General features: G+C 40.2%; 1 protein-coding gene across 1 annotated transcript in view; it reads left to right on the forward strand.

Annotated features, from left to right (window-relative positions):
• Positions 1-13,070: 13,070 nt before the first annotated feature.
• ZDHHC20 (zinc finger, DHHC-type containing 20) overlaps positions 13,071-17,810 on the forward strand; it is a 29,798-nt gene continuing 25,058 nt past the window's right edge. Inside the window, exons 1-2 of the mRNA XM_009890620.1 lie at positions 13,071-13,083; positions 17,734-17,760. Of these exons, the coding sequence (XP_009888922.1) occupies positions 13,080-13,083; positions 17,734-17,760 (31 nt within the window). The 5' untranslated portion in view covers positions 13,071-13,079. The remainder of the gene's footprint in view (positions 13,084-17,733; positions 17,761-17,810) is intronic.

Genomic DNA, 17,810 nt, shown 5'->3' on the forward strand with positions numbered 1-17,810 from the left:
GGTCTCTGCCCCTCATGGCTCCCCCGTGAGAAGTTTCCCCTCTGTGTGTTGTTAATCTGTCTTTCTGATGTATCAGATAACTCCTTGACCACCTTATGGGTGTATTTATTCCCCCCCGCCCCCGTCTTCTAATTAAGCCCAGTGTCATTGAAGCATAATTGAGGCTGAAAACATCCCGCTTAAGCGGGCGAGGGAAAGGATTTAGGGCTTACGGGGTTCTGTCAGGCCGCGTCAAGGCTTTCTGGACCGAGGGCTGGGCGTTATGTAAATCTGACTTGCAGGCGGTGTCGGTCGGGATGATATTTACCCTTTTCTGTCTTCAGGAGGAAACTTCAGATCAGGAGGATGTTGGCTTTCTCCAGGCAGGGTACACGGAGCGGCGCGGTGATGCGCAGTGTTTGTCAGACTTGGTAAAACTTGGAAGCAGCGTAGGAAAACTAAGGAACGCGTTGCTGAGCATTTGGCATGTTTAAGTAAGGAAGCTGAAATGAAAAGAAAAAAAAAAACCAAAACCAAAAACCCACCAAACCAGAAGTATGAAGAACTATTTAAAGCTACATATAGGTCTGTCTAGCTTCTGTAGGTTCTCGTACTTTTTGCTATTTGTGTAAAATATGCGCTTTGATAGCCTCAGCTAGAAATAAAAGGCTTGCATATATACTTTGTATCTGGGCAAACTTGTAAAGACATCCTTCCATTTGAAATAATCAGTTACTTTTTTTCTGCTGTACTTAAGTTTTTGTATAACTTTTCTGAATGCCCATGGTATTTCAGAGTGTTTTGTGTTAGCTTTACCTATGTGGACTGGAACATAAACCACAGACAAAAAGTTATTTGGACGTAAAGTAGCAGAAATATAGTTGTAAAATAACGGTTGTTGACACATTACGTGAAACGTTGACATGAGAGAGTTGCAAATATGCCAGTGTATCCAAACTTGCCATGCTATGGTTTAGAAGTCTCTGTGAGTTAATAGTACTGGTTTTCTGGGGAAATCGTGCTTAAAACTATAAACACTTGGAACCAAATTTTAGGCAATCTTTAATACTGGAGGTCTGGGGCATGGGGTAGTTGTTACAGTAGTCCTGAGAGGGGCTGAGCAAGGTTATAGACTCAGGTATAACTTGAAGGTTTTCTGTACCTGTTATAGTCTGACGAGGATGACAAAAGGCTGGTTAGGGCTACGCATTTCTTCTTTTAAGCAAAGAACAAAACCTCAGAGATTAAGAGACTTGCCCAGCGTTGCACAGGTGGTCTCTGGCTGAATTGAGAACAGAACCTCGACCTCCCAAGTCCCAGTTCTGTGTCTTGACCATGGAGTGGGTCAGAGCTGGGTGCTAGTGGATAATTTCTCCTTCGGAGGCATAAAAAAGTTGCATTCTGAGTTCGTTAGGGTTTCATTTGTGTGAAAGTTACTGAAAAGGTTGGCTCCTGTTTATGTGAGAACTTTCACATCTATAAATCTGGTTTCTAGACGTCTGGCACTTTTTGCTCACAAATCAGCTTTATTCTTAATGTCTGCACATACAGACTATTAAGAAAATGTGGTCATTTAATAAGAAAATTACTTACTGTTTTTTATTGCTGTCACTGAATTTTGCAGTTGTTACCTGTCTAAATCATACTTGGCAGCCAAGGATTTTATTTTTCTATGAGTTTTTTCTGTTGTGGGTTTTGATTTGGGGGGTTTTGTTTATTTGTTTTTAGCCTGCTGAATTTTGTTTACACTCTTGATAAAAGGTCACCTCATCAAGGGAGAGGAAAGAGGGGTTGTGTTTGGGGTTTTTTGGTGATTTTTTTTTCCTTTATGTGCTTTTCTTTTACACTGCAGTTGAGTTCAAACCAGCATAGAGAGGATTGATAGTGAAATACAGGATTTTCTGTTTCTCTTGGCAGGTATGTTTACTTTCTCCCAGTGCTCCTTATGTTTTATTTTGCTCTGAGAACTACTGCACTATGTACTATGAAGAAGAGCAAGGATGTGCCTTTAGCACACTGCTAATGAATGAGGTGACTCTGGTCTCTGCCGATGTTCACATGCAGCGGGTGTAGAAGCTGGGCTTGCGGCTTGTTGCGTTTTTGTGGCTTTGGCAAAGGGCACAATACGCAGCTGATGTGTGCATGAGTAAAGGAAAGACAGATGGAGGAAGGGAAGCTTTAGAAAAGAGGAGACACAATAGAAAATTTTGAGTAAATACCAAGAGTAAAAGACAAATCGAAACCCCATAGACACCAGCGTTTTTTCAAAGTTTATTCTTAAAGATTAGATAACTGCTAGGATGTGAAGCTAACAAGGAAACAGGAAGAGATAAAGCTTTCATTCCCCCAACTATTTCTTCTTCCTGTTTTTTTTTTTTTTCTCCTTTTAGTCCCTGCTCATGTATTAATGGTTAAACATATGTATTGAGTTAGTAGATCTAGTGGGAAGCCAAGTTTAATGTAGTATCAAAAGATTCTAAGAATCAAAGTAGAAGATGGTATAGTAAAGTTGGGGTTGCTTCTTTCATCACATCACCCTTTTCCTTTCAGTTTTGCTTCTCTGTGCTGCTTGCCCCACCCTCCTCTGCTGGGCTGCTCACATATTGCTCAATGTCTTGCTTTTGGTGTCTCACAGACTCAGTTTTAGTCTGTAATTCAACTGCTAGTGTATATTTAATTCGTTGTACCTCTTCTGTAACCCTAAATTATATTACTTACATACTGGCTGGGAACACTGAGGAGGACTGGTGTGGATAAGATGAAAGGAGACTCATGAGCTAGTCTATTGTTTTCCTCCCATGGAAACTGCCAGCATAGTTCTATCTCTCTGAAGCATTGCTGTTGTATGCTGGTGAACACTGGCTTATTTAGACGACTATTGCTGTGTAGTTGTGAACCATCAGGCAAATTAGCTATTAAGCTAATTGGGAAGGTGAAAATAGTCCTTTCTCACCAAACCTGTAGAAGTTGAGGGAATATCAGCAGAGTGGAAAAAAAATAAATCTGTGAACTGAAGCGACTGCAGAAGACTCAAGGTGTCTCATTCAGATTTTTTTTAAAGTTTTAGGTAGAAAAACATGAACAAACACTTTCTTACTAGATGATTTCTTCTTTTCACATGTAACTTGCCTAGAGCTCTATTTGCAAGAAAGCACACCTAGAAATACATAAGGGATATTGTAAAATAGCTTTTCATTAGTTTAAAACCATTTCATGTATTCTTTCTTGTTATCAAAACATGTTTTGCTTTTAACATTGCTTTTGTAAACAATGGCTGTATTATGCTATTAGTGAATTGGACTGATTGTGTCCGCTTACCACATCCCTCAGAAGCTCAGAAAGAGTGGAGCTCTTCTCTTGTGGTTCGTTTTAACTTATGGCTGACTTGTATCTTACTACCTATCCATCCCAAACGTTTTTGTAGGTGATAGGCTGGAATGCAGACTGGCTGGAGAATGGTCAGAAGACACTGTTTTGACACATGTCGTAGGAGCTGGTGGGTGAAGCCAGCCTGTTTCCTACAGACAACCATTTTGCTAAAACACTAGTAGAATTTTGTAGTGCAGTGTGCACTGAAAAAGAGAAGTTAACTTTGGCTGAGTTGTCTGCAGATGGTAACTAAGGTGTATTGGCTGGGTTTATTTAAAAAAAGGAAAAAAAAAAGTCTTGTTCAGGTTAGGGGTTTACTTCTATAGCAAGAACTGTACGTTCTGAGAAGCGTGGTCCTGGCTCTTCTCTGGGTCTAGAGCTGTAAGGAGAATGGCTCATTTTATGGATGTACTCATCTTGTAAATGTATGAGTGTTTTCATGCCTCAAACTCTACAAAGCATGGAAAAATGTGATTTTGAAAGCTACGGGAGTAACTAGTTGTGTGTTCTTATCATAGCGTCTACTTGCAGAAAGGTTTGCCTTTTTTTAATACGTTGTAATGTCTAATGTGTCTAAAATCCTGGCAAACAAAGCAGTTTGTAATTTAGAATGCATAACTCCATGTTAATGGTACAAATTGAACTCCTTACTGTTCCAGGAGACTGCAGTAGCTGTTGTTAGTAGGGAGATAGCTCTCATTTCCCCAAAGCACAGTCCACATGAGAAGCACATGGTGATCTGTTGTAATGCTCCCATTTGAAGAGTCTGTTGCATAAACAGAGAGAAGGTAATTCCATCTGCCTCCTCCAGAAGAAATCTCTACAGAAAATGCTAATGCAGTAGCAGTCAAGCAATAGCAAGGTGATATTACCAGCAGTATGTCAGTAACTTTTGATTTCAAACTACAGAAAAAGCTAAAGTATCATCACTGAAGTACAACACTTGTATATTAAGCATGCAAAAAGCATTCCCATAGGAAAAGAGGGTTACCTTTTCAAGAAAAGGAACAGCAAAGTAAGCAGGTTAGGTCATTAGTAACAGTTAACTATGTTTCTGTGCCTCTCATGAATTTCAAAATAAAGAAATTGAACCGCTTTGGATGTACTTAGTTGTGTTGTATTGTCTCAGCTCAAGCATGCATATTATCATCTTAAATGAGAACCTTTTCTGTTTTTATAAATAAGTAGAATTCCTGTTGAGGTGCTCAGACTGGATACAAATGTATTGGAAAACTAGACGCTTGGCTTGAGTAGAAAGATTATCTGTCTTCTTATATGGTGCTTTGCAGTGTATTGGTCGTATTAGTTTATAAGGACGGGTGGGCAAGTGCCCTTTATAAGGCATGAAATCTGCTCTCTTGGCAGTCCTCTAACGAAAAAAAATATTCCAAGAGCAACAGAACTAGTCAGCCTGGTTTCTTGGGGAGTTGTCCTGTGTCTGCTCTTCATACTCTTCTGCCAGCAGGACTTCATTCCTCTTCTCCCTCTCAGCTGTCTATCTGCAGTGCCCACCCCAGCCCTCCGTCATCAGTTTTCCCCTGTATCTGCTAAACAATTCCTGACAGCTGTGCAGTAGTTGGCATCTTACCTTCATCCCTAGTTACCATTTGGTCAAAAAGTGTGGTGCCATGACCAGTTTGGTGTTGCTTAGCTTGCCAGGGGGCAGGTGGGAAACGAGTACCTGAGCTCAGAGCAGCTATTTCCTAAGAGGGAGCGCGGGCTTGTCTCTTCTATCCATCCAGCTGCCGAAGCAGGAGCTCTGCTTGTGGTGTTGTTACTCTTTTGTTGTAGCTGTGATCGCTCATTGCTGCAGAGCTTCCTGATCGCATCTTGCACTATGAAGCTTTTTGTTCTTGGTTTGAAAGAGCTTGGCTAGTATGAGTATTTAAGATTATGAAAAATAACTTCTCTCAAATTTTTCTTCTCTCAAATTTTTCTCTGGTAACAACAGTAGGAGCTTTCTGTATGCCTTTAGAGTTAGAATAGTGAATTAAAAATTCACTTTTATTTTTAATCATGAGTTTTACGTTACTTTATCACTTACTAGTCTCCCAGTTTTCCTACAAAACGCTATGGATAAAAGGACCAGAATTTCAAGTGTATGTTTTCAGTAGACATTACTTTCACAGTACACAGAGGGTCAATGATGTCAACTTCAGGTTCTGCTGTCTATTGAAATTTAAATAATTAAAACTTTTTTCTCTAACAGCTCATATTTTTATGAGTTAGCATAGACGTGCTTTCTATAATCAAAGAACTCACGGTGTTACAAAGATGGGTGTCCAAGCTGAGGTGCAACACTTGAATGGCACTGTACCTGCTTTTACTTCTGGAAATTGAGACTGCCTATGATGGAAGATGGGAGTAGGAGAAATCCTAGTTGTCTGTCTAAGATTGTGTCTGTAAATGCTGAGGGTTCATGGGGTTCGTTTTTCAACCATTCAATACATCAGTGTTTATCCAACTCTTTTTGTTCAAGTTTCCTATGACTGATAAGAGCTTATGCTGGTTTAACATGTACTTTCCTTGCAAGTGTTATAAACTATAGGTTCCTGAGTTTCCGGAAACAGCTTTTATGGACTTTTCAACTCAGTCGTTAACTCCTCCCTACCCGGTCCATATTCTTCCTGTAAAAGGATAAGAGTATCCATTTTTATTTCATTAGAATGTATGAAATTTAATAGAAACATTTGTGCCATAACCACAGGCCACTTTTCTGTGTGAGCTGAATCTCCACCAACGTAAATCAGGTATAAAAGGGATAATGAGACCGCAACAAATACATTTGTTGTTTTAGCCACTTCCCCAATATTCCCTCCTTCTGCTGTCACTGAATTGTTTTCTGTGGAATGTGCTTAACTCCTCCTGTCCTAGGTCAAGAAACAACCTCAGACTTTTCCCCTTTTTCTGCATCCCCCCTCCTATGTAACCTTTGACTGTCTTCTCTTATCTGTGCTAAAAATTAAGTTTGTCCCCTGCAGCATGTCGAGCCTCTGCTTTTCCTTTTTTTTTTTTTTTCGAAAGACCAAATGGCTCATCCGTTTCTTATTCATGTTCCCTTTTGACTATTAAAATTGTGTTATGAGATTGTTGAAGAGAACTGGATCACAAGAACAGCATGCTTTGCCTTTGCAGTTTCTGCAGCGCTCTCTCTGATTCTAAATATGGTGCAGCATTGTCTTAAATGTGAAGCACGGAACCATTTTAATCCTATGATTTACAGAGAGATTGCGTGAGGGTTTTATGCAGGGGTTTTTTGTTTGTGGTATTTCAGTTGTGCATCCTGATGCATGTTTGTCTCCATAGCAGGGAATTCTTATGCATCTCTTCTGAAGCACTAAGCAGGGAGATAGCTGTTTGTTTGGTTTGGTTTGGGGGGGAATTTGGTTATTTTTTTTCCAGCCTGCTTGGGACAAAAGATTTTAGAGATGGAAGTAATAATTCATCTGGAATTAGGCAAGCTGCTGCTGCAGAGAGAGTGAACCAAAATTTAGATTAAATCTAAATAACCTTGAGAGGAACAGACATTATTTGTTTGAAGCCACCTAAACAGACAGTTATTTTATAAGCTGGTTTGCAGTTGTCTGTGGTAAACAAGGTAGACTTAAAACTTACATTAAGTGGCTCCGCTACTGCCATGTCATAGTGTGAATTCCGAGAACTTGTTACTCTCCCATTCTTCTTGACAAGTAGTCATTGCTTTTAGGTTTGTCAGGCTTGGATTAAAAAATGAAAACAGAGAAGCAAAGTGTATTTCCACAATGCTGGGATTGATAGTACCTGAAGGCTTTCACGTCTATGGGTTTGTGACATGCAGATTTACTCAAACATTGCAAAAGAGCCCAAAACAGAGCAAAATTTGGTTTCTGTTGTGTTTTGAAAAAAAAATCTATGAAACTAACATGCAGGTCATCTTTTATAGTATCTGGAAAAGGATGCAGGTTTTACATAGGATTTTTGTGGGGCTCCTTTTGCGTGTAAATTTTTATCAGTTTGATCTACTGCTACTTAAGTTTTGTTTTGTTTTTGGTTTTTTTTTTTTAAATAATTATAGATATATATAAAAGCTTGAGTTCAGCCTAGTAATTGCATACAGAGATATTACTTTCTGTGTTACAGGGTAGATACCCGCTGAGCTAAAGCTAAAGCAGCAAGAGGTGCAGAGGGTTGGCTTGACCTTTTTAAATAATTAATAATTTAGACAATTATGAATTTAGACAAAGGGAGGCTGAAAGACCATTGAGCACTAGAGTCAGTCATTCTCTCCTTTTGTGTGGCTTTTTTCTATTGATGTTATCAAACTTGCAAAGATCCTGTGTTTCTCCCTTCTTCCCACACTTGCAGAGCCACTTGGGAGACCCGATTGCCAGGGAGCCATTAGGAGTGGAAACAGGAATCTGTGAGCAGAAATGACAGTCTGGGAGAGCTGTTAGGCACATACAGGGCATCAGGAGCTGTGCTGCCATGCCTCAGCTGCCTGGTTTTGTGATAGTCTCCTTTCCTACTGTGTGACAGCGCTCTCCTCGTGCTGCACATCTGCTCTGGAGTCTCTAGACAAGTGGCTGCACCTCCTGATCCCATCCTGGTGTGTGTTTCTGCGTGACTTTTCAGGAAGCAGCAGGTTTAAGGTCTGGGTCACCTCACACTTAGTCATAGATGTTTAGAAGTAATTACTTCCCCGATCTAACTTTCCGTAACTGTGTGGTTCCTGACTCATTTGTTAAACCAGTGGCAATAATTTCTTATTCTTCACAAACGTTATTTGCGCCACTCTCCAGTACTTCACCTGCAAATGTAAGATATTCTTGCAACTATATTATGATATGTGATATCCTAGGAAGATGACAGCAAAAGTTAATCCTCTCAGTACGTGTCATGCATAGATCAAACTCGTTTCTTGCTAGGCAGTTGGGCAGTCCTGCTGTGTTACACCCAGTACTTTGCCATGGGAGCCCTAATGCATCTCTGAGATGTAGTAGGCAGCGCTGTGTCTTTCCTCGGCACACGTTGCATTCAGATTTATCTTATTTCAGCTGACATTTTTACAGAGTCCTGAGTCAATGCTTTCGAAGAATATGAGGTGAACTGTCAGCAGGCAGGTAGGCTCTGAGGATTTTATTTATTTGTTTACTGAGAGCAGTATTTACTGAATGAGAGCTACCAGGATGATAGGCTATGCTTTTGTATGCTTCCCTCTCTGTTTACTCTCAAGTACTTTCTAAGTTTTATTACAGATTTTCTGAGTGTCCCAAAATCCCTTTGCAGTGGCTTGTGCAGTCTTTGTGCTGTCACTTTTCATGTTCCTAAGTGGTCTGGTAGTTAAATGAAACCTGGTGCAATAAAAACCTGTCCTTCTGATCTTGTCCTCCAGCCAAAACTTTCTGTCCTGTTATCCCTGATGTTTTTTCCCCATGAAAAAGATGTTTTTCTTTTGTTATGTTCCTGGGGAGTTGCTGGTTATGTCTTCCTTTTTGCAAAGAAACAAGAGGAAGTAGCTTTAGCTACAGTCAAGATTTGTCCTGAGATATTTCAGTCCAAGTAAGGTTTAATGAGTGACATTTTGTTTTGCAAGAAGAACAAGCAGCAAAGCCTCCAGCATCAAAAGATGGCAGCATTTGTTATCAACCACCTTGATGAGCCATATATGGACACATTCTCTTAATCACTATGAGAAGTCCTTGAACCTTTATTTAGTCCATAAATATTTTAATAATAAAAATAATAAACATTTAATACTTTATTAAGACCTACAAGTCCAGTATGGTGAAGACATAAATTCCCCACCATTAAACTTTCCCATAACTAATAGACGTGGTTTTAAATCATGTTTTTCAAAACAAAACTTCCTTAAAGGGCTCTACTCAAAAGCTTCGCTTACTAATATCTTGATGTGAGTTCATTTAAATTACATCACTGGCTGCCATGTTGCTAATGTGTTGCTGGCAGACAATTAGCTCTTCTAATCATAGGTAGTTCCATATTTAATCTCAGGTGGCAAATACCAATCAAATTTGAGCAATGCTACAAAGAAAATTGAACTTAAAACTTCATTTGAGGAATCCAGTGACCTAATGCATGAGAGGAGGTCAGCTTGCTGAGCAGTTTGATTTCTCCCATTACCTGATGCCTAACATTTTGTAATGAGATTGACAAGGAGATTTTTATCCGCAGAGTATTGCAAGATTTTATCCTAATATTTGAGGAAACAATTGCTGCAAGCAGGCTCAGTAAGTAAGTAAGGAGACGACTGACTTTGGAAGAGTCCGAAGCCAAATGCAAAGAAGAGTGCCTGATAAACAAAGCGGATCCTTACCGTTGGTTGACAGTTCTTGCAGTGGTTCGTGTCTGCAGGTCACAGCAGCTGTGTCTGGAATTTTCATTCCTTACAAACTGACACCTCTGCTCTCCTGCCATCACACCTCTCAGGTCTGTGGAATGGCTAAATAAAGACTGCCACTCTATTTTCATCTGTCTAGAGTAAAGTAAATGGATTTACAAGTAGCATCCTGAGCCATTAAGACACTCAGCTTCGAGTGACAATATTCAAGGCAGGTATTGACTGGCAGTTACAACCACAAATTAGTGAAGAGTGTTTTTTCTGAAAAGAAATTACAACTCCTTAATTACATCAAAAAATCTGTTATAAGAATTAATTGTATCTTGTTAATTTTTGGTTGAGTGGGTTTTTTCTTTGTTTTGGTTTTTTGCTTTAAATATATTCATGTTTTCTAGTATTACCTGCAGAACACCTGATCTCATGTATAAGACAGCTCTGTAAAACACACGATACTAGCATCCTGTCAACACCAGCTGATTATCCTGTTTGTGTCTCCTGTCTCTTGCAAGTGTCCTCTTAGTGTCTTAACTACAGAACCACTGGAGTTACTCCTGACACAAAAAGTCCTTTCACAAATTCGGATACTTGAGTGTAGTGTTACTATGAGCTTGGTCTGGCCAGCCTGAGTGTAAATAACCCTCCTTCAAATGTAAATGTAATTAATTAGTGGTGTGGACATAAGCTAGCTCCACTCAGATGCTTCTGAGTTTCCATGCCTTTCTGGCGATTCTGTTTTTTCCCATTCCCCTGCGTGCCTGAGGGAGCACAGCTCACTGACTCGTGCAAGTAAGAGCTGTCTTTGTCTTTCAAGAAGAAACCAGGCTTTCTTTTGGCTGTGTTTGATAGCTTAAAAGCAACATTGGAAACAACTTATGTGCAGCACTTCCAAACTACTGGGTGATAAAGCTGTTATTGTTATGATAAAGTAGAATTTTGGGGAAAGATCTGAATGAAGGAAGTTCAATAATTCAAGTAAGCAACTGAGGAAAGAGAGTAGAACTAATGCTAGTGTTTAAAATCCATCAAAATGCAAATAGAACGAGCAGTGGCAATAATGATTAAACAGCTGAAGAAAATCAAGTTACATTAGGTTTCTTTGAGCAATTATGGTAAATTGAAAGTGAATAGTGCTTCTCAGGGAATAGGGCTTTTCAGGAACAACAAACCTGGTACATTGCTGCAGCTGAATGCTAACTTCATCTGCAGAAAAAGCCTTTAGTTATTTGGGCTGATATATCTCTTAATACACTGTGGTTCTTGGTGTGCACATAAGTGTGGGACTATGAGGTTAAGACCTGGCAACACGTCCTCCTGCATGCTAACCAAGTGTAACTCTTGGTTTTGAAATCATTTAAAATGTGCAGGCACCCTCAGTGAGAAGACCATTAGGAGACTTTTGGTATAACTTTCAGGAATATTTTGTAGAGGCAGAGGTAAGGAGTCATCTGTAGGATTTTGTGGGTTCCAGAAGTCAGCTGCCTTTGTAGCTGTGTTTTTGAACTGTGGAAGTGGTAGCACAGAATTCACTGTTCCCAGAATATATGGCAGAAATCTTTTAATCTTTTGTCATAGCTTAATTCATCGCTAAATGTAACTCAGTACCCAAGGAGTATCTTGCATCGATTATGCTAATTTCTGCTGTAGCCCTGTTTGTATTTATGCATGTACTCTCTGCATTGAGGTTGAAAAGACCTTGGCTAAATAAAAAACTCCTTTGTATTGTAACAAGAGAATGTTTTCTGGGCAGCAAGCCTCTGGCTGCTCAAAATTACTCGTTATAGTGAAAGAACTGCGTTAATATTGTTTTAACCATACAACAAATCGTAACGATGGCTGGTAACAAATAATAAAAAAGGTCTGCAGTGCAGCTTGAACTGCCCTGTTTGAAATAATAATGCATTTTACCTGTCCCTGTGATAATGCTTCTCTGAATCCTCTAGCAACGGGCAATGGTGATCATGAACATAGAAAACCTGGTGGTCATAAACAACTGAGCATCCCCCTTGCAGTGAGGTATCTCTTCCCTGGCTGCATTTTCTTCCTCCTTTCTCCTCCTACCCCAGATTTCTCCCCCACACACACTCCCTGCAGTGCCTTTGAAGGCATCATCTTGTGATCACTTGAAGTCACAAAGTAGCTCACTCAAGTGATTTTGCTGTGCATGGTTTGTGAGGGGAGTTTGGGCTCTAGCTCACGTGCTCGTGCAAACGGCTGCACTGCTTTAAGACATCGGTGGCCCTTGCAGGGTTTCTTTTCCCTCTCATGATTGACTGTGCCTAGCCCAGTGCTGTGGTTTGGGCAAGAGACTATTCGCTGTCGTTCACCCTTCATCACTGCAATTCCCTGTTGTTTGTGGTCGCTCAAACTTGCCTTCGTTGGTAGCTCAAACCTGAGCTGAAGTGTCTGGGAAGACAAGTGCTTGCTTTTGCTATGTTTGTATGCCAAAGGGGAGCTGGTAGGTGGTTGAGAGGGGCAACTTCATACACCCCTGCAGCAAGAGTTGTCCACCACAGGTCGTGCCTCTGAGACAAGGCATGGGCGATGGTGCACCCATGCTGCAGACCAGCCCCAGGCAGTGCTATCCCTGGGGCCCGCAGTCTGGCGACACATGTGTCTTCATGCCAGCACAGCACGAAGGCCTGTGGAGCCACCTCTACTACCTCACCGTTCTATAAAACGTTACTTTCTGAATGACCTAGCAGTGCATCGGAGGGAAACCTGTGTCGTATTCTTGAAGACGTGGAGTAAAAAAAATACATCAATCTAGCACCATATGAAGATAAATTCTAGGCTTGTATGGATGAAATTTCTGCAGAGGGCATTGATTCCAGCTGGTGGCAAGTCATGTGTGCAATTCCTGGGCCCCCATAGCCTTTCGGCAGGGACCTGGCAGCATCTTCCTGCGTTGGCATTTGGCTACATTATGCTGTCAACTCAGTTGTCTTGAGTCATTTGTCTAAAAACAGCTCCCTGCTGCTTAGGGAGGAAAGCACCTAGTGGGTGCCTGCCAGTCAGGAAATAAGAAATAGCTCAGTGGGGAAAGGTCACGGAATTACAGCTTTTAGAGAACAGTGGAGAGGTGCTAAGGTCTTCATGGTCTGGCGCTGCCCTGTAACAGAAGTCAATGAGTATTTGCTTAAGGAAGTTCACTTATTGTCTGTCCCACTTGTGCCAGTAAGTAATGTTTCCACCATCTTCTTGTGAGTGATTAAGTTTTGCATTTGCAAATGGGAATTACGTTACCATAAATCTAAGTTACGCTTTCAATTAAATGCCATTCTCTGAACAAACGAAAAACTTGGGATAATGTCAATGGCGCTTGCCTTTGCGCATAGGCTAATGCCTGTGAGGAGTTTCTGTTGAATTTCAGTACTGGTAACTTCTGGAAATATGCATGTGTGTATGCATGTAGATATATATATATTTTAACCCTTTTCCTTAAAAACTGAGAAAAGTTAAAGCTGTACATCTGGTGAAGGGATGCAATTGCACATTTATCACTCTTTCTTCCCACCCATGAGGAATGTCAGCCAAAATGTGAATGTTACTGTTGAGATTTCATGGAAAGGCTGTAATACCCAAAGTATGACTCCTGCTAGGAGCAATCGTGGGAGGGGGCAGGGGGAAATAAACATAGTGCATAAGTAACAAGATGAGGTCTTTTCCTTTTCTACACTTCTGCTTTAGTTGTGGTTGAATTTCTTGCTCTGCAAGGAGCATATCTGGCTTTCGTTGGAATATGCCTTTTTAGGGGAGTAGGGCGATGTGGTGTGTGGGTTTTGTGGAGTGGTGGGGCTTTTTTCTTCCAAGGTTGAAGGTGAACGTGTCATCTTTTAGCATGCCTCTTATAAGGTCTTGGCAGATCATTCCACCTCTTTGCCTCAGAATAGAGAGATTTTGGGGGTTTTTCCTGTAATGCAGTGATTTAGAAGGTGCTTCAACACTTCGTAGCAATCCTAAAAATAAGCCTGAAACTGAAAGCAAACCAGCTCTCTAAACATAGTTGTTCTTCCAAGATGTTCTGGGAGGTTTCCTTGAAGCAGTTTTAAAAACTCTCCAAAGCTTTCTGAAATTTGCACCTCTGTCAGTTCATACTCCAAGAAGAATGCTTCCAACAAATGACATTTTCGCCCCAATCTCATTTGTTATACAACTAATGATGTCCCTATGTCTGCAGGATTGTTTCCTGTGATAATCTATAGGTTTCCGCCTCTTTCATTCCTGTGACATAGGTGGGATGAGAGATAACAGACAACAATGTAAGGAAGAGTATCTAGAAAGAGGTGTAACCAACAACTGGTTTCATGAAGGAAAAACTGTCTTTGCTGCCAGGCATGTCTAAATCAAAACTGAGACAACTTTTTCCTCTGTTAAAGTCAAACTGGCATTTCTGCTTGTCTTCTAAGCTGATACAGTTGAAAAGTACATTTGAATCCAGCCTAATAAAAGGCTGTATCATGTATTTTGGAGGTAGTATTCTGTAGAAAGTGAAGCCATATACTTAGTTTTGTGTGCTTCATATTGCAGTGACCCCAAAGTGTTGGGAGGTCCACTGTGTAAGCTGCTCAGTGGTTCAGGACCAGCTACCGGTCCTGTATATCCCTGGACAAGCTGCAGCAGCATGAAGTTCAGTGTGGGCCCGTTTACCTCTCTTCACAGGCAGGCTTTGCTGAGCTCCTTCCTTAGTGGAGCTGATTTTGGAAACCCTGAGGTAGCCACGGTAAAGCTCTGCACCGCAGTCAGACAGAGCTCGTTCGAGTTGCTCAGTGCTGTAATGCTGAGGCATTGAATCCTCGAAAATTATGAGGCCATTGTGGAAACTCGCTGTGTGCAGGAGCACGCGAGTGCCTGCTTCTGAGCTCTTTGCAATGATGGGAACTGCAGCTTTCATGGGTTTTTTTAATCCTTCCCTAGCTATATCTTGCTAGAACTTTGTAAGGCTGATTGAGAAACCAGAAACAATATCAAGAAGCCAATCCTAAGAATATTTTCGCTCTTATTTTTCCTTTTGTAGCTGAGCAATAGACTGATATGGTGATGTATTTTAAAATCCTCAAAAAAGCAATGCTTACGTTTTTGAATATGGACAGATTTGTGTTGACTGCAGTGCTGAAGGCACTAACTTGTGCTGATGCACCTAATCTACTATACAGTGCTGTTGCATCCTGAGGTTAACATAGAAATCATCAGCGCTTGTTTTGTTCAAAAATATATCAGTAAGCCAATAGGCAGTGCTGCTTTTTCCCCCCATTCCACACCCCAAACAAGAAGCTGTGTTTTAGGTTTTAGAAATGTTTAAAGTGAAAATACTATTAATTTAGTGGAAACTGACAGCAATATCTAAGTAGTTAGAAGCAGCAGAGGAGAAAAGCAACAGAGAGCTATGCTTGTCACTTAAACTACAGGCCAGGGACGGTGCAACACAGTGGTAATGTCATTATGTGTTTTTTCCCTGAACCAGAGTTCAAAAGCTGGAATTGATTTCTTGATGGTATAAAACTGCTTGTTGCATTGCCAGCCTAGCAAATACTTAAAGGTCTGTTTTATGTAAAGATTAAATATTAACTTATTTAAAGGAGGGCTTTGGTTTGTATATAAAGATCCTGTAAAACTGTTGACTTGCCATCTGCTGAGTGAATTTGGACAAGTAGTAGGACCGTTGTTCTTTTAATCTGTGTGACAATGGGAATAACAACAGTGAAAGGGATAGAAACAGAAACTTAACTTGCATGAACTTCTGAGGCAGAAGAGAACTAGCCATCTTTTATTTTTATTTCATTTGAGGATGATGAGACAGGATGAAAATCACAAGTTTTCAGTGTTGGCTTTTACCTCAAACTGCAGGAGTTTGCCAAACTAAAATTGTTCTGTACAGTCTAATAACTACATTCTGACCTAAGGGACCTAGGTACAAAAGAGAAAATTATCTTCCTGGTGCTGTGAAGCTTTAATTAATTTTTATGAAGTTTATTTAGGGATCTTTTTGATGAAGTCTCATAGGTGATATAATCTTAAGCTTTTTTCGTGCATGTAAAGACTGTTCATTATTTTCAGTCTTCAAACATCCAATCTGTCTCTCAATTTTTTTTGTACTGAGAGCAGAAATAAGGCTGGAGATTATGGAGTGCTTTAGCCAGAATGACTTACAAAAAATTTCCTGTAGTTTTATACATAACGATGTTCTCCCATTCTGTTAGAGGATAATTAAGAACTTTTTTATATTTCTTGTCTAGGGAAATACATGTTTGTCCAGCTGTGTGCAAAGTGTTTACTCAAGATATACAAGGAGCCAAAGTAAAAGCTTAATCTAAAGTACTTTTAGTATTTTTTTTTACATTGAGCAAACAACCCTATTCAGCAAGCTTGTTTTACTTTTCACCTTTTTAATGATTTTATCTTCTTGTGTTACTGAAAAAGTTCTAACTGGAGAAATAACACATTAGTAAAATTTCAGGCAAAAACACTCATAGGATTTGCTGTAAAAATAATGTGACTTCTGTAGCATGCAGTGAAGTAGTGCTGAGACTGTATCATGACACAACTGGACCTGTCTTATATTTACATGCATACTTTGCAGGTAATTGTATGCTTCAGGTCTGTTTTTCTGTGTGGATTGTGTCCCTGTTTCAGATGGGAAACACGAGAGGAGGATGTGCAAGTATGCATAACTAAAATGAAATCAGCCTATTCTTTGGGATTGACCTGCAGTTTGAAGCCAATCTTGTTCTATTCTAAATGGTAATTCCTTCCTTCTTTAGGTGGAGGGAACCGGAACCTTTTCCATTAACTTTGTAGAGGCTTCCTCTGACAGATAGAAGGCACCAAGTGGATATTCTGAGGGAGGGGGAGAAAGAAAAAGGAAAAAAAAATCCCAAACAAAACAAAAAACACATATCTGAACAAAAAGGGGTCATCTATACATTGAGATATCACCTCAGTATGTCTCTTGTCAACTATAAAAAGAGACATGGTTGCATAATGTTGTTGCAGGCTCTTTAGATATCTGCAGTTAAGTGAGACACATGCCACCTCTGTGACTGAAGTAACCCTTCAGAAGGAGGTTTGCAACGCATACTGAAGCCCTGCAGATTTCAGACTCTAGCGTGTATCAGAACACCAAAGCTCTTTTTAAATGGCACACAGATAGATGACTATAGAAATGTTAGAGCTGAGAGAGAGGAGACAATGTGAAGTGAACTGCAGCAGGCTTTTGCTCATGCTGGTGACCAGAAGCTTAAATTTGCTGTGTAAGATAAAAAGTCAGGAAAATATCCTTTCCTCATAGAATTTCAGAAATTCAGTGTCTAAGGAAGAGATCCAGCAAGGGGAGTGGTACAAAGTGACGCAATAAGTACAGCAGCTCTCTGTTCCACATCTTACCTGAACTGATGAATGAAGCATGAAGGTTTTGGAGAAGCCTGAGGGCTCAACAATGAACTAGTCAGGCAGTATACAAGGTAGACTCGAACAATAGAATTTGCTGTTGGGATAAAAGGAGATGAGGATGTACAAGAGAAGGGAGTGGAGAGGTTTTAAGTATGCCTGAAGAATTCCGGTCACAGGAGAAAACTTAAAAAATAGCATGTGACAGGGAGAGAGAAGTGGTGGAAAACAACTAAGAGAGGGAAGTAGGTTACATGAAACACAGTTTCACAGGAACTTCTGTAAGAACTTCTTGTATTTCATTTTCTTCTTTCCAGTGGTACAACTGTTGGCCTAGTTGTTGACATGCCTCAGAAAACTTTGCTAGGTGCATATCTGAAGGGGAACATGCATAAATTATGATCTAATTAATGTCTGTGAAAAGGAGTGTACTTGCTTGGTTAGTGCCGGGAACTGGATCTCTGCAGCTCTTCCATTGACTCACCAAGCCTCAAGGGTTGGCAGGAGGAATACTAACTCCTGTTTTACCCCAGACCGGGGTAGGGAGCCTAAACTTACACCTGAAGTATGTTTTGGAACAAGTCAGCTATCTCATATACTTACTTCTAGCCAAACTTTTGATTTAATACGGATTTACTTACTTTTTTTTTTTTTTTCTCTTACAGTTACTATTTCTTCAACTGCAGAAAAAGGTAATTTTAAATCTTTTTTTTTTTTTTGAGATATGAATAGTTTTGTTGCA

Source organism: Charadrius vociferus, unplaced genomic scaffold, assembly GCF_000708025.1.
Source record: "Charadrius vociferus isolate BGI_N301 unplaced genomic scaffold, ASM70802v2 scaffold278, whole genome shotgun sequence".
NCBI classification, from domain to species: Eukaryota; Metazoa; Chordata; class Aves; order Charadriiformes; family Charadriidae; genus Charadrius; species Charadrius vociferus.